This window comes from Bubalus kerabau, chromosome 1 (genome assembly GCF_029407905.1).
Source record: "Bubalus kerabau isolate K-KA32 ecotype Philippines breed swamp buffalo chromosome 1, PCC_UOA_SB_1v2, whole genome shotgun sequence".
NCBI lineage: Eukaryota > Metazoa > Chordata > Mammalia > Artiodactyla > Bovidae > Bubalus > Bubalus kerabau.
The window spans coordinates 279,922,687-279,942,694 of NC_073624.1; the positions used below are offsets into that span (position 1 = coordinate 279,922,687).

Here is a 20,008-nt window from a genome sequence, read left to right on the forward strand (position 1 = left end):
TCAAATTCTTTTGTTAGCCCACACTCGCTATCCCCAATTTGCTAGTCTTCACATCTAATTCTTACTGGTGTGTGGCTGTGTTTGCTGCAGGTAAGCAACTGCCATCTTTCCTTGTAGATGCTTGTCTCTCAGATTTTAGCCTACTTAGTTGTCTGTCCTCTGAAGGGTTAAAAAAAAATCCTGACCTTGCATTTTGGCTCAAGCGATGTTTTTTTGTAGTGCTCTATATCCTGAGCAAAAAACAGAAGTCTTTTAATTTTTAGTTTTTTAAAAATTGATTTTTAATAATTCTTTATATATTCTATTACATATTCTTTTTTAAGATATTTAGTTTTAATTGATTGATGATTGGTTTACAATATTGGTTTGGTTTCTGTCACACACCAACATGCATTAACCGTAGGTGTACATATGTCTCCTCCCTCTTGACTCTCTTCCCCACCTCCCACCCATTCCCACACCTCTAGGTTATTAAAGCCCTAGTTTGAGGTACCTGAGTCACTAGTTACATATTCTTTGTCAGATGTTTCCATTGAAAATATTCATTCCCAGTTTGTGGCTTGTGTTTTTACTCTCTTAACAGTGTTTCTTGCTGTACTTAAGTGCTAAAATTTTATGAGTTCCAATTTTTAATATTTTCGTGTGTTTAGAGCTCACTTTGTCCCAAGATATTTTTATCTTGTAAGTTCCTGAAGATATTCAGTGTTTTCTTTTAAAAGTGCTACTGTAGTTTTAGCTTTAAGGTTTATGATCCATCTTAAATTAATTTTTGTTTGTGGTACAAAGAAAATATTGAGGTCATTTCCCCTACATATTTATCCAGTTGTTCCTAGTACTATTTGTTGAAAAGACTTTTCTTTGCCCATTAAATTGCCTTGACATTTTTTCAAAGATTAATTGACCACATGTATATGATTTTACTTCTAAACTTTATTCTTTTATTCTTTCTTTCCTTACACCAATTCCAATTTGTTCTTATTTCTGTAGCTTTATTGTGCGTTTTGAAATTGGATAGAATGAGACCTTCAGTTTTGCTCTTAGATTGGTTTTATATTCCAGATATTTTGTATTTCTTTACATATTGTAGCCTCTTCACGGATCACTGCCTTGTCATGGTGAAGGGGCTTGTGTAACTCAGTGAAGCTAAGAGCCATGCCATGTAGGGCCATCCAAGATGGACAGGTCATAGTGGAGAGTCCCAACAAAACGTGGTCCACTGGAAGAGGGAGTGGCAAACCACTCCAGTATACTTGCTGTGAGAACCCCATGAACAGTATAAAAAGGCAGAAAGATATGATGACACTGAGAAATGAGCCCCCCAGGTAGGGAGGTGTTTAATGTGCTCCTGGGGAAGGTTGGAGGACAGCTACTAATAACTCTAGAAAGAAGGAAGTGGCTGGGCCAAAACGGAAGTGACGTTCAGTTGTGGGTGTGTCTGGTGATGAAAGTAAAATCCGATGCTGTAAACAACACTGTTGCTTAGGAATCAGACGAGTTAGGTCCATGTAAAGGTAAATTGTACATGATAATAGTCATATAGTCATAAATAGTCAAGGTAAATTGGACATGATCAAGCAGGAGATGGCAAGAGTAAACATCAACATTTTAGGAGTCAGTGAACTAAAATGGATGGGAATGGGTGAATTTAATTCAAACGACCATTAGATCCACTACTGTGGGCAAGAATCCCATAGAAGAAATGGAGAAGCCCTCTTAATTAGCAAGAGAGTCCAAAATGCAGTACTTAGGTACAACTTTAAAAATGACAGAATGATCTCAGTTTGTTTCTAAGGCAAACTATTCAACATTATAGTAATCCAAGCCTATGCCCCAAATACCAGTGCTGAAGAAGCTGAAGTTTATCAGTTCTATGAAGACCTAGAAAACCTCCTAGAATTAACACCAAAAAAAGATGTCCTATTCGTCATTGGGAATTGGAATGCAAAAGTAGGAAGTCAAGAGATACTTGGAGTAACAGGCAAGTTTGGCCCAGGAGTACAGAATGAAGCAGTGCAAAGGCTAACAGAATTCTGCCAAAAGAACACACTGGGCATAGCAAACACCCTTCTCCAACAACACAAGAGACGACTTTATACATGGGCATCACCAAAGGGTCAACATCGAAATCAGACTGATTACATTCTTTGTAGCCAAAGATGGAGAAGCTGTATACAGTCAGCAAAAACAAGACCAGGAACTGATTGTGGATCAGAAAATCAGCTCTTCATAGAAAAATTCAGGCTTAAACTAAAAATGTTCCAAGCTGGATTTAGAAAAGGCAGAGGAACCAGAGGTCAAATTGCCAACATTTGCTGTATCATAGAGAAAACAAGGGAATTCCAGAAAAACATCGACCTCTGTTTCATTGACTAGGTTAAAGCCTTTGATTGTGTGGATCATAACAAACTATGGAAAACTCTTAAAGAGGTGGGAATACCAGACTGTCTTACCTGTCTCATGAGAAACCTGTATGTGGGTCAAGAAGCAATAGTTAGAACCCTGTATGGAACAACAGACTAGTTCAGGATTGAGAAAGGAGTAGGGTAAGGCTGTTGATGTCACCCTGTTTATTTAGTTTACATGCAGAGCACATCATGTGAAATGCTGGGCTGGATGAGTCACAAGCTGGAATCAAGATTGCCAGGAGAAATATCAACAACCTCAGATATGCGAATGATACCACTCTAATGACAGAAAGTGAAGAGGAACTAAAGAGCCCCTTGATGAGGGTGAAAGAAGAGTTAAAAAGCCAGCTTAAAAACTCAAGAAACCAAGATCATGGCATCTGGTCCCATCTCTTCATGGCAAATAGAAGGGGAAACAGTGGAAGCAGTGACAGACTTCCTCTTCTTGGGCTCTAAAATCATTGTGGATGGTGACTGTAGCCATGAAATTAGAAAGTGATTGCTTCTTGGCAGGAAAGCTATGGCAAACCTAGACAGTGTGTTAGAAAGCAAAACTATCAGTCTTCTGACAAAGGTCTACAGAGTCAAGGCTATGTTTTTCCCAATAGCCATGTACAGATGTGAGTTGGACCATAAAGAAGGCTGAGCGCTGAAGAATCGATGGTTTCAAACTGTGGTGCTGGAGAAGACTCTTGAGTCCCCTGGACTGCAAGGAGATCCAACCAGTACATCCTAAAGGAAATCAACGCTGAATATTCACTGGAAGGACTGATGCTGAAGCTGAAGCTCCAAATTTTGGCCACCTGATGTGAAGAACTGACTCACCAGAAAAGACCCTGATGCTGGGAAAGACTGATGGTGGAAAGAGAAGAGGATGAGATGGTTGGATAGCATCACCGATTCAATGGACATGAACTTGGGCAAACTCTGAGATGGTGAAGGCCAGGGAAGCCTAGTGTGCTGCAGTCCATGGGGTTGCTAAGAGTCGGACATGGCTTGGCAACTGAACAACAACACATTTTAGAATAAACTTTTTGATTTCTACAAATACAGCCTACTAGCATTAGTCTACATCTCAATTAGGAGAAAATTGATTTGTTAGCAAACATTGAAACTTCCAATAAGTGACCATGGTATATCTTTCATTTATTTGGGTCTTATTTAATTTCTCTTAGCTATATTTGTTAGTTTTCACTGTAAAAAATTTGAATATCTTCTGTTAAATTCATACTTAATATTTTACTGTTTTTTTATTGTATTGTAAGTGAAGTATTTTATTGCATTTCCAGTTTCCTGCTCATATGTAGAAATACAATTGATTATTTTGGCCTTGTAACCTGTGACCTTGTCAAATTAATTTATTAATTTTTGGAGTCTAATCTTAGTATTTACTATGGAAAAGTCAAGTCATTTATAAACAGTTTAATGTCTTCCTTTTCAGTATTTATGGGCTTTTAATTTTACCTAAGTCAAAGAATTGCCAATGCTACTATTAAAGTTTTTATTTGGCTTTATTGATATATAGTTTCACACAATAAAATTCATAAATTTAAAGGTATTTATAATTGAAAAGTTTCAACAAATGCATGAAGTCATGTAATAACCATCAAACCCAAGATATAGAACTTTCTGTTACCATTCAAATCCCCTCAAACACATGTTCAGTCACTGTGCAGTTCAGTCACTGCATTCTGCCACTTCATTTTACCTCTTCTTGAGTATTATTGAATATTATTTAGAAGGAATTATATTCATTTTACCTCCACATATATTATAAACCATAAAATTCAGTTATAATTTTTGCTTTAAACCATAAACTGTCTTCTAAATAAGAGAAGAATATGAAATGTGGCCATTTTATTTATACATATCTCCCATTTTTGCTCTCCATTTTTTTTTTTTTTTTGGTATGTCTGATTTTCTATCTTGTTTATTTCCCTTCAGCCTAAAAATATTCTTTTGGCATAGAATTCTGGACCTATTTTTTTTTTCTTTCAGTTGTTAAATATCATCAGAGTTAAATAACTTTGGAGATATAATTCCATTCTTTTTTGTCCTATGGTATTTTTAATGAGGCATCCGCCTGTCGTGTTACTTTCTTTAATATATAATATATTCTCCCTCTCCCTTCTTTCTCTCTCAGGATACTTTAAAAACTTTTAAAAAAAATGTATTGTTGAAAGTATTTGTCTTAGATGAATCTACATGTGGTTTTATTTCTACTTATTCTGCTTGGGTTTCTGAGATCCCTGAATCTGTAAGTTGATGTTGTTTACCTAATTTGAGGAAATTTCAACCATTATTTTTTCAAATACATTTTCTACGTCACTTTTTCTTCTTTTCTCCTGGAACTTCAGTTACACGTAAGATACCTTGATTTGTCCAAAAATTCACTCAGAATGGCTTATATTTAAAAAAAAATAATTTTCCTTTTTTTCTCTGGATTGGATAATTTCTGTAGCTATGTTATGTTTTGTTCTCTGTGGATATATAACAAATTTCCACATTTACTGACTTATAGCAGCAATAATCATTAAGCTTTCACAGTTTCTATGAATTCAGAATTCTGAATTATCTGAAATTCTGAAACTATGGTTTCAGCTGAGGTCTCTCATGATGTTACAGTCAGATGTTGGCAGGAGACGCAGTCATTTGAAAGCTTGATTGGGGCTGAGGAATCTACTTCAGTTGTGGCCTCGTGGCTGGCAAGCTAGTGCTCCTCCCCATCGTATCTCCATGGGTGTGACACGCTTCTCAAGTGTCGTTATGTCATGACTTCCATCAAATAAGCACCCCAGGAGATCAAAGCAGAATCTGCAATGCTTTTATGACCTTAGAAACCACATACCTTCACTTCCGCCATATTCTGTTTGTTATGAAATAGACATATTTGTTATGAAATAGACATATTCTATAAGTCAACCCTAATTTAGCGTGTAGGAAAGCTCAGAAAGGCATGAATTCTAGGAAAAGAAAATCAGGGGATGATCCTGGAGGTTGGATACCTATTCTATTTTCAAGCTCACTCGCCCTTTTCCTGCAGTCTGCATACTTTTGAAACAGATTGAGTGATCCTCCCCCCACTGCCGCCCCCCCACCCTGCCAAGTTTCAGGTAGTTTGCTTGTTCAGTTGTTGAATTTCTAATTGTTTATTTTGAATCATTTTCATAACTCTGATAGGAATACCCATCCCTAAACTACTTATGACTATATTTTCCTTTAATTATTTGAACATACTTATAATGTGCTGTGCTAAGTCACTTCAGTCATGTCCGACTCTTTGAGACCCCATGGACTGTAGCCTGCCAGGCTCCTCTGTCCATGGGATTCTCCAGGTAAGAACACTGGAGTGGGTTGCCATTTCCTCCTCTGGGGATCTTCCCGACCCAGTGATTGAACCCGGGTCTCTTACATCTCTTGCACTGGCAGGCAGATTTTTTACTGCTAGCTAACGAACCTGGGATGTATACTTACAATAACTGTTTTTAATAATTCATCTATGAATATCAGCCTGTGAGCCACCTTGGGGTTGGTTTCTATTGACTGATTTTTCTTCTGACTCTGGTTTACATTTTCCTACCGCTTCACGTATCTAGCCTCTGTGTATGTTTATGTGTGTATAGTGGATTGCTAGTGATTCCTTTGAGAGATTCCAGATTCCATTATCTTTTCCCTGAAGAGATTTTTTTTTTTCTTCTAACCTACAGTTACATTTGATAGAACTCATACTTCAAACCATGTCTCCCCAGTGGTGAAGAACTAAAGTTTTTTCTCAGAGTTCAGCCTTCTAGTTACTGCTTTGTCCTTTTTGCTGGGTTCTTTAGAATCTCTGATACATATACATAGTTCAGAGATCAGCCTAGTATTTGAGCACAGTTTACATGTAGATCTTTGGATTCTTCCACTTAAGTCTCTTCTTTCTGGAACTTCCTCCTCAATTTTTAGTCTCACTTCCAGCCAGACCTGATTTCTGTTTTCTGACACCATAAGCTGCTAAAAGTTGTGCTGCCTTCAGCACCCTCAGAGGAAAAGCTGAATAAATGTTTGACTTACTCAGAAGAGTTCCTTTCTTTTATGGGTTTCATCACTTCCAATTTTCTGATTTTGGTGGTTCATTCTGCACATTTAAATAACTGCTTTTATACTTAGTTCAGAGATAATAATGTCATATGCAGGAAGGTTAGCCATACCAGCTACTCTGCCATACCAGAATGGCGCCTTGTGCATTTATGTTTGAGTGAGACGCAGGAGAGCTCATTAGTAGCTTTGGGTTCCTGATCCTGTTCAGCGATGGGCTTCACTGTAAGGTGGACAGAACTGGACAGAAATCAAGTTCCTTTGTTGTGGGGGGGGGGTATCCTAATTGTTAATATTCACAGATCCCCTCCCCTTGAGTTGTTCAGTTTTCTCATTGAGGAATCCTCCAATTTCAGTACAGCTGGGACTGTGATAGATACAAGCCTGATTTTCAGCATCCTGGGAGCCTGTTGGACTTGGAATTCTCACTGCTTTTTGTGTCGAGTTTCACAAATCCCTCTGTTTTCAGTACATTCATAGCTATATCTTGTAATTAAGACATACTTCATTTTTTGTTCAACATTTCTAAAGATTAAATCTTTCTTTTCAAAGGGAACTGTAGGAACTGTGGGGTTTGGCTGTGAATAGCAGAAGAAGAAATGTTGGGACTAAGGGCTTCTTATTAAAAAAACATTGAACCAATATCTTATTCTCCACTCTACTTTTAGAAAGATCTAGTACTCTGATTCCTGAGTATTTCTGGAACTCTGTGGCAAGAATTATATTTCTTCATACTGGCTTCTCCCAATTGTAAATCTGGGGTTCAGGTATATCCAGTCTTCTGAGTCAGTGACCATTTGTTTGTTTCAAGATTTTAAGTTTTAGTTGATATTATTTCTCCTGTTCTTCTTTTTTTTTTTTCTCCTGTTCTTTTTGTGGATATATGGCTTTGTTTCTTTTCTGTCATTTTAGATGGTATTTAATAATGAGTGATGATAAACCGCGTAGATTCTATTCCTATTCCACCAAATTGTCCTCTCTAATTTTTAAATAAATATAAACTGCATTTATGAAACCAAACACCCTCTTTTTAAACTTCAGCTAATAACACTTTTACAAAAGTCAGTTGTGAAAAGCCGAGGTGTCAAATAACTAAACCAATGTTGGATGTAAATGCCAACTCTGCCGTCACCTTTGCACCGTGAAATACTGTTTCCCTACCGCTGTTCCTTAAAGTAGCAGGGGGGAGGCTTGCCGGCTTGTTTAGTGTAATGTGCTTGCTTTCAACTTAGGCTGTAAAAGAACTGCTCACAACAGACACGTATGTGCATGTGGTGCTGCCACTCAGGCCTTGCCTCCGAGAAGTGTAAATAAAACAAACGGCTTAGCCGCTACTTCATGCCCACCCTTCCACCGGTCAGAGCAAACCAAAGGAAACTTACTTAGTAAGAACCAGAATTTACTTTCAAGAGCTTCATCAGATTGCTTTGTTTGTGAACTTCCATTTTGTAACATGAAGATTACGGAATTCGTTCTCTGAAGTTACAAGTCATGTGAGCATTTGTATTTTACTGAATATAATCTGGTATTAACTTCATTTGTGTGAATCCACATGTACTTGCTGTTCTTTAGGCCATTCGTAAACTGATCATATGCTGATCTTCATATAATTATCTGTGAAGAATAGTTTCTGAATTTACTTTTAATTTTCAATCAAATGAGTCACATTCCTGTCATTAATTAGTTAGATTTTGGGCTTTTTGCTTTTTTGTTTTATTTTTGGTAGTCCACCAATATAGCACAAAAGCTCTTAACAGTGATAAATTAATCAGTAATAGAAGAAACTATTGGACCATGTTTACTGGTATAATCAGGAATGGACACACACTGAAAAGAGTTTAGTACATGTTGCGGGAAAGAAAAAAAAAAAGACTAATACGTGTGAAGTAAGATTAAATAAAGGGCTCAAAGTTATTTAGCCAGAAGGATGTGATGTAATGTCTTTATATATACAAAAATTCATTACATAATATAATGACTAGTTATTTTCATCTCTGCTGAAATCTAAAAAGAAAAATGTTCAAGGGTAGAAATATTCAATGTAAATTTAACCAATACTTAGAACGATAGCCTTGAAGGTTGATGGACAGACATTAGAAGACGAGATGGGACAGCTCTACTGGGAAGAGGAAAGAGCTTTAAATACAGCAGTCTTCTCTGTCATGAATGACGCCAAGTCCCGCGTTAAGGCAGAGAGCTGGACTAGTTGGCTTCCAGAGGCCCCCTTCCAAACCTGGAATTCTCCGGTCACTTCTGTCGCCAGCCTTCAGAAGCTGGAGTCAGCCAGTCACAGCAGATAGCTGCCCTTTCAGGGTTTCCAGCAGTGCCAAGGAGGCGGCGCCCGCAGCAGCAAGGCAGCAGCTGTCCCCGCCGGAGACTTCGTCCAGAGTCAGGTCAGCGCGTCCCCTCCTCCGCCTTCCCGGCTCTGTGCGTGGGCTCCCGAGGCCCGGCGGCCGCGGGCCGGACACCCCAGCCACCGACACGCCCTCTGACGGGGGCAGGCGGGACGGCTGGTGGGCTGGCGCTTTGTGGAGGGCCTCGCACCGGGCGCGCTCGGGTGGCACCACCACCGCCGGGTCCCCGTGACGCCGCCGTGCAGGGCGCCCGGCCCAGGTGCCCCCGGGCGCGCCGGGCGCTGTCCGCTCAGAGCGGCTGCCGCGGCTCCCGGCGCCCGCGGGAGGGCGCGGGGGGGAGGGCGGGGAGGGGAATGCTCCGGCCGGGGGCCTCACCCAGTCTCCCGCATCCGGAGCCGCCCCGCGGGCTCCGCGCAGAGGAGGGAAAGAGGGAGGGGCGGGGAGGCTCGGTGCGGGAGGAGGGAGCGCGGGGCGGCGCCGCTCGCGGCCACAGCCTCCGCCCCTCCCGCGGGCGGCTCGGCTCTCCTGCACCCTCTCCGGGTCCCTCGCGCCCCCGCACGCTCTCGAGCGCGGAGGGGAGCGCAGCCCGCGCGGAGGGCAGCCGCAGCCGCGCGGAGAGGAGCGCAGCCGCGCGGAGGGGCCGGCGGGGGCGCGCTTGCAGGGCGCAGCTCGCGCCGGCGCTCGCGGGCGGGGACGCGCGGGGGCTCCTCGCTCCGGCAAACGGCGGCGGCGCTAGCGGAGTCCCGCCGCGAAGATGCTCAAAGTCACGACGCCCTCGTGCTCCGCCTCGTCCTGCTCCTCGGTCACCGCCACCGTGGCCCCGGGACCCGGGAGCCTGGTTCCGGATTACTGGGTCGACGGCTCCAACAGGGATGCTCTGGGCGATTTCTTCGAGGTGGAGTCGGAGCTGGGACGGTACGTCGGGGCGGCTTGGGGGGCTGGGGGCGGCGGGCTGAGGCGCTCGGACCTGGAGGAGCCGGACATCCTGGGCGCCGGCTGGGGCTTCTGCCCGCGGCGCGCTTCGGGCGCTTGCCTTTTGCGGCTCCAGCTCCCCGGAATACCGGGGCCGGCCTCCCGGCCCTTGGGTGCTGCCGGCTCCGGGAGAGAGCCCGGGACCGTTCACGAGCGAGCCGGCGTCCCCGCGCGCGCCCAGGCCGGTGCAGCTGCGGGCGGCAGCCCGGGTCCTCCCCACCGCCGCCGCCTCTCCGGCTGCCGCCTCCGTGGGACAGCTCCACCGCACGTGGGCCCTGCTTGCCCAAGCGGCGTTTCTGATCGCGATTATAGCTTGCCAGAGGGTCCTGTCTGTCTAGTTATTTTTTGGGGATGAGGGGCGGAGGATGCCTCTCCAAATCTTGACAGAAATATTAGATTCGATTCTTCCTCCTTCCCCTCATCAAGCTCTCCAAAGCAAGTGGCACTGGAGATTAAACTTAAACACCAGCTTCCCCGCAGAGTCTGCTCAGGAGTGAAGGGGAATGAATCATTTAAGGGAGTTGAAGGCAGAATAATGAACTAGTGTGGCTTTAAAGGAAAGGCAGTGGTAATTAGTGAGAAGAGTTCTGCTGCTCTTTGACGTGCTGGAGTGATTTGTTTAATTATGTATGCAGAAAACCATCTCCCTGGGGTTGCAGAAATGTCCCTCATCCCTGCTTTGAAGATCCAAACAGGTAGTGATCTTGCCATGTGCATGATGCCATATGTTCCTATATTTTTATCCACTGAAAAATATTTTCCCCTTCCTTTTTCTTCCTTTCTTTCTGTTATTCATAGGTAGGGAGACCTCTTTTCAATATTCATTTTAGAATCAGACCCTTTATTATATGGAATCTAAAGATGCAATTTCAACCGTTAACAAGTTGAAACTTCTATACTTAATATTTCTTTGCAAATTTCTTTTTTCTTTCTTTCTTTCTTTTTTTTTTTTTCTGGAATAGAGTTAGCAGTCATTTTCTTTTTAGTGTCACTGGAGACTACAGTATGGGATTCTGGATGTTGGTCCTTAGTGGGACTGTGTAAGGGCCACTTCTCTCTGAATTGCCTCTGTTAATGGCCCACTGAGTGCAGAGGTGTGTAAGAAGGGGAAAACTTCTGACTGAAATTTAGGAGTTGCCACTCTTGAAAAGGTTTGCAGAATATTTAAACATTGACTAATATGTAAAATCCTGTTTTGATCAAGCTTTTCAATGTTCATCTAAAGATCTGCTATTGCATGCATTCCCTAATATAGCTGAAAATAAAACATCTCCTTCTGTAAGGTTTGAAGCCTACATAGTTGTGTGATGAGCTGCAGTGGAACCCTGTAAACTTCTGATTAAAGTGATAACCTGCTTAAAATTGGTGAGTTTCAGAAACTGCCACCTAGTAGAGGAAGCGCCTGATGGTGTATAGGGACTGTCCCACCACCAAATCTGCCTGTTTTCTGAGTGACATTTACCTTAGATGCCCCTCATTGGCTCTGACTTAACCTCAGCACACATTAGCTGTGTGATTAAGGGTCGCAAACTTAACTCAGGAAACTTTCTTTTATGTAATGAATGGGAATATGGGAAAATACCAGTTGCATACATATACAGAATGGTAGACTTCATAGGAAAAACCTAAGGAATTTGGAGTTTGTTATGTTTTTCAAAAAAACTTGTTGTATTGTGCAGTAATTTTGGAGCACAACTATAAATCAGTTATATATGCTCAGACTGGCACTCTGCCATCGAGTCATTTGATTGCTATAAAAATCACAGAATTAAAATATTTTGAGAAGAGGTTAAAAATGGTTCCTCCTGTCCTCTTTCTCAGTATTCAAGTATATTAGGCAAGTTCTCTGTAGATGGCAGTATTGGTGAGGTGCATGCGTACTCCATTTGGTTGAGACTTTGGGAAATACTGTCACTTCATGATCAGAATGTTTTGTTTATTTCTTTGCACGCTTGCTTGTCTTTTTGCCGCAGCATGACTGCCGTTAGTTCCCTGACTGGGGATTGAACCAGCAGTGGAAGAGCAGAGTCCTAACCACTGGACCACCAGGGAATTCCAAAACCTTATTTTTTTCAACAAAATAAACCTAAATCAAAAAACAACCATGTTACAAATATAATTGTTAAGAATCTCGAAAGCCAGAGAATTCAACAGAATTATAATTGTAGGTATTGACTGAGTGACAAAAGTGTGCTTCCTTACCCCACTAGTGATAAACTTGAGGCTCAGTCAGTTGGTTTCAAGCCTTTCCTCTCTTTCCTCTCGGTCTTGCACCAAGTCTCCCTGCCAGTGGTGACGCTAAAGCCCAAACATTTAGTTCCTAGTAACACGGTTGTCATTCAGAGTAAGAGAACAATGTCCCTGGTGCTGTGTGGAGCCACTGTGGTTAGTTACAGGGTGTACACTGTTCCCTGCAGCCTAGTGTAGATTTAGTAAGAAAGTAATCCATTGCAGTAACCTGTTGTAAGCTAGTGACTCCTGATTTCAAGAATATTGGACATATGACCATCAGGGCATCATCATACTTTGAGGATGTATTTGGGAGTTTCGGGGAAGAAAATTCCTGTGGCTGTAACCACCTGGAGTCCCCACGTGGCGCTCACAGCACCGACCCACATATAAACAGTCAGACCGGGGGTGTCATAGCTTTTTCAGATTGCAGGTAAGTCAGGAACGGTAGGGTGTTAGAGGAATTGTTTAAGAGTTTCAGGTAAGCTAATTTATTTTTCTAAAAACCACATTTGAAAATACTGCTGTGTGTATAAAATTTGTTTAAAAGTTCACGAAAACCAAGTTCACAACAAATTTAGTTCTACTTAAAAAGATGAATTGGCCTTGATCCCATTCAGGGCTCTGTATCCTAGAGAGTGGTTGGTCATTTGCCCAGTGATTTGAGAAACTGGTGTTTCAAAGGTTTTTCCAAGAGAGAAGCGAGCTTCCCTGTGGCCAAGATCCTGTCTGGTGGTTTGGCAAACAGAGGGACATAATTTGGCCTGGGCTGCTCTGTGGTTCGGGCTTCGGTTATTTCTCAGCTTTTGTTCCTGTCTTTGGTATGAGATTGAAAGGATATTTGTCACAAGATCAGATGTGTGTCCCCCTACCACCCTGCAGCACACACACACAAGTTCAGGGAAGCAAATGAAAGATAATTAGGACAAAAGAATAAGAGTGTGAAAATCACATAATTAAAGTATTTTGGGAAAAGGTTGAAAAATCTACTTCTGTTCTCTTTTTGAGTTGAAATTGATTTTTTTTGGAATCAAAACGTTTAAAATATTTTCATGCCACTTCACTATAGTTTTTTCGGGCTAATGACTTTCAGTACCTGCTCTATCCCTCCCCTGAGTTGGTTCACAATTTTTAAAAAACTTACATAGCAGCCCCATATAATTATAATTGTATAGGGTCCCTTGCTATGTGTATCCTTGCTCAGAACCAAATAGATTTAGATAATGAGTCATATCTGTGTGTAAAATGGGGGGAAGTTTGATAAAATAATGTTTATTCTTATTACCAACAATGTGTTCTGATATTTCCTATTCTATGCTGTTTGATTTTATCCTAGTTTCTTAAAAATATTGACTGAACCCATGTAATTCCACATCCCACCGGTAGGTTGTGACTCAGTTTTAAAAGGACTGTTTAGGCCTGACTCTGTGCCAGTCCTCTTGAGAGGAGCTGTGCAGACCAGTCGGTGACACTGAGTCCTGTCCGATGGCGCAGCTCTGAGAAGAAAAATTCCCGTCTTTATTTCCAGCATGATTGGGTCTCCCTTTCAAACACTTTTGGAAAAACTCTGATGTCTCTATAAGAGAAGGTTGGAGTATCTCCTGGACTGACTGAGCGTTTCAGGAGGCTGGACCAGGAGCATCTTCACTGTGAAGCAGAGGAATCCAAAGGCCTGAGCAGGGCCGTATTCCACTCAGTAACACCTAACTTTGTTCCCGGGTGATGGTCAGGAAATGCTTCCTGTAAGGGAACAGCAGAGGGTGCATCTTCTAAGAGGACAGCTGCAGCCTGCGCTCCTGGCTGAGAAGGACTCAGACCCTCTTTGCCCTGCCCTGTCCTTCTGTTTGTCCGCGCCCTCCCTCCGCTCTCCCGGCGCTCCTGAGTTCTCCGTCTTCCCTGACACTGGTCTGTGGGCCCGGCAGCTGCCCGCGGGCGTCCTGCCACACTCGCTGCGCGGGGTTTCTTGAGCTCTGGGGGGATGCTGTGGTTTTTATTTTTCAGTCTCACTAAAGGCAATGGCACCCCACTCTAGTACTCTTGCCTGGAAAATCCCATGGACGGAGGAGCCTGGAAGGCTGCAGTCCATGGGGTCGCGAAGAGTCGGACACGACTGAAGCGACTTAGCAGCAGCAGCAGCAGCAGCAGCAGCAGCAGCAGCAGGAATTTAAAGTGTACGTGTTCAGCCCCTCTCTTGTTCTTGGTGCACCTGATTCTTTTCTCAGGCAGTTGACTCAGGAGCGAGGTGGGGTTGCAAGTGGGAGAATAGCAACTGGGGCTGCACACACTCTGCACCAACGCTGAGGGTCTGTAGATCTGGCTGATTCACTGCTGGGTACTCATTGCCTACCACAGTGCTCAGTACCCAGCAGGTGCTCTGTAAACGATTTTGAAGAGAATGGATGAATGGTAACAAAGTGGGCCAGCACTGTGGGTCCTGCTATGATCATCTCAGTTCTGGGAACCCCAAGGAAAGGATAATCTGGTGACCTGCTTATCTTCTCCCTAAAACATGTGCAACTGTGATCCTAATCTCACTCAGCATTTGGTTTTCTTTCTTGGTAGTGTGAGTATTGATAACCGCCACCTCTATAACTTTTTCCTGTTCAAAATAATGCTGCTTTGCTGTTGGCAGAGTGCTTTGTGGCTCTGAAATGAAAAGGATTCAGTTTCACCTTTACCATCATTTTACCACAGGCATGTCAGAATTAAGAGTTAAACCAGTTTGAATTCAAAGGCATGAAATACCTCCAAGCTATGCCAGCTACTAAAGTTAATAAATAGTAAAGGCTAAATTTATAAATACTGTCGCTGTAAAGAACCTTTAAGGCAAGGTAATGAAGATAATGATAACATCATTACTTTAAGAATACAGTATTTTTCCTTGTTTAAATACTGTTGCAAGGGTAAAAATAACTTAATTTGGAAAAAAACAAAACAAAACAAAACATAAAAAGACCCAGGTGCTGTCTGCTTCTAAGTTGCTCTGGTGAACTCTACTTGGAAAAAAAAAAAAAAGAGAACGAAAACACTAACCACAAAAGAGCTTCAAAGACCTTTCTTGTAAACACTTACCCTCAGACACATCTGTGTGGATTATGTATTTGCAATAATGGTTTTGAGAATAAAGTACTGAGTGGTAGCCAAGTGAACTATTTCAGCTACTAACAGTTATATTGTTTTATGTTAATGATTTTATTTTTGCTAGATTAAAAAGTAGTTCTCTTTAGACTCCCTTTCAGGAAAGCTAATGTATATAATAAAAAATATTGAATTAAAAAAATTTCAAGGTCAGCTTTATTCTGCAAAATATAGTATTTGAGTCAATGAAGCATATAATTCAAGTCAAAGAACTTTACATGAAATCAATAGCAGTTAGAGTCGAGGTTTTACTGAAATTGTATTAATCTTTACCTCAGTTATTTTAAAAAATCTATTTGATAATGCAGGATCATCTGAAAATGTCATAACTTCCATGGTTTAATTAGGAAGTTTGATCTAAATATTGATGGCATAATATTAGCATATAAAGGACATGCCCCAGTGCAGTCTGTTTTTAAAACTCTAATTGCTGACAGAGGGCAGCGGCTGTGTGGGAGATATAAAATAATAAAAGGTTGGGTGGGAGATTTCCTCAGCAATCTTATCTGTGACAAAGATCAAATACGGACACCGTGCTGCACGGAGGACGATTTATAACTGTGGGCAGAGGGTAGGACGTGTTCAGCTTGCTCTTTTTCTCAGAGCAGTTTCTCAGCCTTGGCGCTGTAGAGGTTTGGGGCCGGATAACTCTGCGTTGTGGGGCCGTCCTGTGCCTTGTGAGATGTTGAGCCGTCTCCCTGGCCTTCACCCACTAGCTGCAGGTAGCTCCCTGAGCCTGCTCCACCAGTTGTGACTACCAAACATGTCTGAGTGTGTGTGTGTGTGTGTGTGTGTATGCTCAGTCGTGTCTGACTCTTTGTGACCCCATAGAGTGTCGCCCGCCAGACAGGGAAGAATAGTGGAGTGGGTTGCCATTTTCTCCTCCAAAAAGTGTCTCTAGACATTTCAAATGTCACCTCCTCTTCTTTTGAGAACCCGTGTCTCAGAAGCTGGAAGCTCGTCTTTTGCGTGATTTTCTTTTAGTGACGTAAGATAGTTAACAAGGAGTTTGATGGATTAAAGTCATTTTGCTTTATTGATTATCTGCTACAATCAAATGTTTCTTCCATTTTTATGTAATACCGTTGATTTCTGTTGTATATACATAACCCTTGTGCTATAATTTGCTTAATATTTTTGTTTAAATCACCTCATTTTGGTTAACCTAAATTTACTTACTGAGATTACTTATTTTCATTAAATTGAAAACCAGTATTCATGCCATAAATAGAAGCAATAAAAACAAAGCATTTTTACTAAATTATAGCAGAAATGCTTGCCTCCAGAAGGCTCCAAGCCTAGAATTGTTTTTCTCTTTGTTAAAAAGGGAGATTATCAAAGATTAGAGAGTTTAAACCATAGTAGCACAAATTGAGGTTTTCCTCTTGATGTAATCAGAAAGATTGAAAATTGAAAAGAGAATGATGTTGTCGTCTTCTGATTTACTATTATTGAGTTCCATATCTTCATGCGGCTTGAAGTCCTCTGTGTTACAAGTCTGATCTTTTGAATATTATGAACTGGACACTTTATGGTGTGGGGAGGGGTGGGGACAGGGTGTGGACAGGGAAGAGGTTAGCGTATGAATGAATGTGATAAATAAAACCCTGCTTGGCATCCACATGCATAGTTTACTGATAAGGCAGCAACAGTTAATCTGAGATAAACAAATAAAACTAATACAAGATGGAGGGGCTTCCCACGTGGTGCTAGTGGTAAAGAATCTTGTCTGCCCGTGCAGGAGACGTAAGAGTCGTGTGTTCGGTCTCTGGGGCAGGAAGATCCCCTGGAGGAGGGCACGGTAACTCACTCCAGTATTCTTATTGGAGAATGCCTGGACAGAAGGGCCTGTGCGCTCAGCACGCGCGCGCCATATGGAGATGGAGAATCACAGCAGTGACGCAGACTGTAGAGCCTCTGAGTACAGTGCGGGAGACCCGGGTCGGATCCCTGGGTCCGCAAGATCCTCTGCAGAAGGAAATGGCAACCCACTCCAGTATTCTTGCCTGGAAAATCCCTAGGACTGGTAGGCTACAGTCCATGGAGTCGCAAAGAGTCGGAAACGACTGAGCAATCTCACTTACAACGAAGTGATAATTTTGACTGGGAAGATTGAGGTGTCTTCTTTGGGAGGGGTAGATCTTGAATTCTGGCAGGATTTTATTTTATTTTTTAATCTGGCAGGATTTTAATGAGGTAGAGCTTTGGTGAAGAGTATCCCAGGTGGAAACTACATTCTAAAAAAAAGGCAAAACTTGGCAGAAAAATGTGGGGTATACAATGTATTTTGCAAATTTTATAAAGTATGAATATTGTAATGAGAAATAAGGTTAGAAGGGTAAGCTGATATCAGAACAAAGAAAGCCTGTGAAAAAAATGACTGAGTTTGTATCAGCTGAAAACCAAAATTATACTTAAAACAGAAAGTAACCATTATGAGAGCAAAAGGTGGCTATAGAAGCAGCTGCATCTTAGGGTAAAGATGTGGAACACAGCATTTGCCTCTAACTCTTAATGCAGATAACTGAGGGGGATGGGTAAAAGAGAATTTACTATGTTGGTTTAAAAAAAAAAAACAACCTTTCTGCACTCCATGGATAGGATAAGAAAGGGGAAGTGTGGGATTGAGGGGATTAAGATCAGTTGCCTGTACTGGGTAAAGAGCCTGGAAAGGGACAGAACTGCTTTAGATTTTGAGGGTCACAGTTTTCTCTGGCAACTCTCAACCCTGATAATTAACTAAAATCAGCCACAGACAACACAGAAACCAATGCACATGGCTGTGTTCCAATAAAACTTTATTCAGTTCAGTTCAGTCGCTCAGTCATTTCTGACTCTTTGCGACCCCATGAACGGCAGCACACCAGGCCTCCCTGTCATCACCAACTCCCAGAATCCGCCCAAACCCATGTCCATTGAGTCAGCGATGCCATCCAACCATCTCATCCTCTGTCATCCCCTTCTCCTCCTGACCTCAATCTTTCCCAGCATCAGGGTCTTTTCAAATCAGTCAGCTCTTCGCATCAGATGGCCAAAGTATTGGAGTTTCAGCTTCAACATCAGTCCTTCCAATGAACACCCAGGACTGATCTCCTTTAGAATGGACTGGTTGGATCTCCTTGCAGTCCAAGGGACTCTCAAGAGTTGTCTCCAGCACCACAGTTCAAAAGCATCAATTCTTCTGTCCTCAGCTTTCTTTATAGTCCAACTCTCACAACTCTACATGACCAGTGGAAAACTTTATTAATGACAGTGAAATTTCAATTTCATATAATTTTTATGTCACTTAATATTATTCTTCTTTTGATTTTTAAAAACCATTTTAAAATGTAAAAACTATTCTTCAGTTGCAGACTGTTCAAAAATAAGTGGCTGCTATCTTAGGCCCTTAGCCCATGGTTTGCTGACCCAAGACCTAGATCAGTCAAGGTAAACTTCTACTCCTCCTCACATACATGAAAATTTCAGATTAAAATGACATCAAAGCTTCATTTATTCAAGTAACTACCTTTAATCTCCCTTTTACTTGGGACATGTCAACCTAATAGTGTTTTTAGTGGGCACAGTCTTTAAATGCATGCTCATCCTTTTTCTATATATGTTGAAACTAAATCAGTTGCAGTTCTTATATGTATAGTACATTGGTTAGTTTCATTCATCATTCTTGCTTTTGAAAATGAAGTAACTTTACTTGAAGGGTGTACTTTAAATTTCCATACCATAGAATTTCCACATCATGATCAGCATTCACATTCAAAGATTATTGGAGGGTCATTTATTTTGTGTATAATAATTAAATCAATTTCAATTGATCATTCTCTTATATTTGAAATGATAGATATTACAAAAGTAATATGCTAAATAATCTATTTGCTTCTAATTAATAAAGTTTAGTTCATTTTTCTATTTACTAATATATTATCTGCATGTTGAATGATCCTTCTATAAGCCATGCATATATCACAGGTAGACTAACTAAGGTCCCTTGAGACTGTTTTAAGCATTAAAAAAAAATTATTTCTTTTTCATTTGAATAGACTTTAGAACTAAAGTAAAGCAGTCACTTATATCTTAACTAAAGCAGAGGTCTCCAAAGTTGGATGTTCATACCCAGAGGGTGAATAATATATTGGGATGTTAAAAGAATGTAGAAGAGAATCTATCTTTACTTACTTTTCTAATTTTTGTGTTTTATAAATGTTTTGAAAAGAACATTACATATTGGTTTAGCAACATATGTGTTGAATTTATAGGTACATAAGTATACACAGTTTGGGAGCATGTGCTCAAAACATTTTGTTGGACGATTACTGGATCAAAGAATAGTAGTTTTAAGTGGCTACTGAGTAAGTTTTTTTACTTAAATACTAATATTTTACTTTATGAAAATTATTTTAAAGCAAATATATAGATCAAAGTGCAAACAAGAAATCATATTGCAAGGTGTGACTTGTGCAGAAAGGGGAAGTGGACTCATATGTGCACTTGTTACGCATTTTAAGACTACCTGATGAAAGGTTTTGATAAGAGCTTAACTGCCATTATAACGAAAAGTCATATGGCAAAATAAAAAAAAAAGAGAGAAAAGGAATACAGTTTGCCCATCTAGCAGAGGGTTAAATGAATTTTGGTTTTGACGTTTGTTTTTGTGTGTGTGTGTGTGTGGTTGTTGAACCCAGAATTCATAAGCAAGAATGTCAGTTTCAAAATACCTAACTTACTTCATGGTAAATTTTGTCAACTGCTGGCTTAGGCTATTGACTGCATTTTCCTAAAGTGTTTGATGGTCAGGGCTTGAAGAGTTGTGGGTAATTCATGCCAGGATGCTGAATT

General features: G+C 41.2%; 1 protein-coding gene across 1 annotated transcript in view; it reads left to right on the plus strand.

Moving 5' to 3' along the window:
* Positions 1–8,977: 8,977 nt before the first annotated feature.
* CAMK4 (calcium/calmodulin dependent protein kinase IV) overlaps positions 8,978–20,008 on the plus strand; it is a gene marked incomplete at its 5' end in the record, with an annotated part of 267,128 nt that continues 256,097 nt past the window's right edge. The window contains one exon of the mRNA XM_055555476.1: positions 8,978–9,751. Coding sequence (XP_055411451.1) covers positions 8,978–9,751 — 774 coding nt within the window. The remainder of the gene's footprint in view (positions 9,752–20,008) is intronic.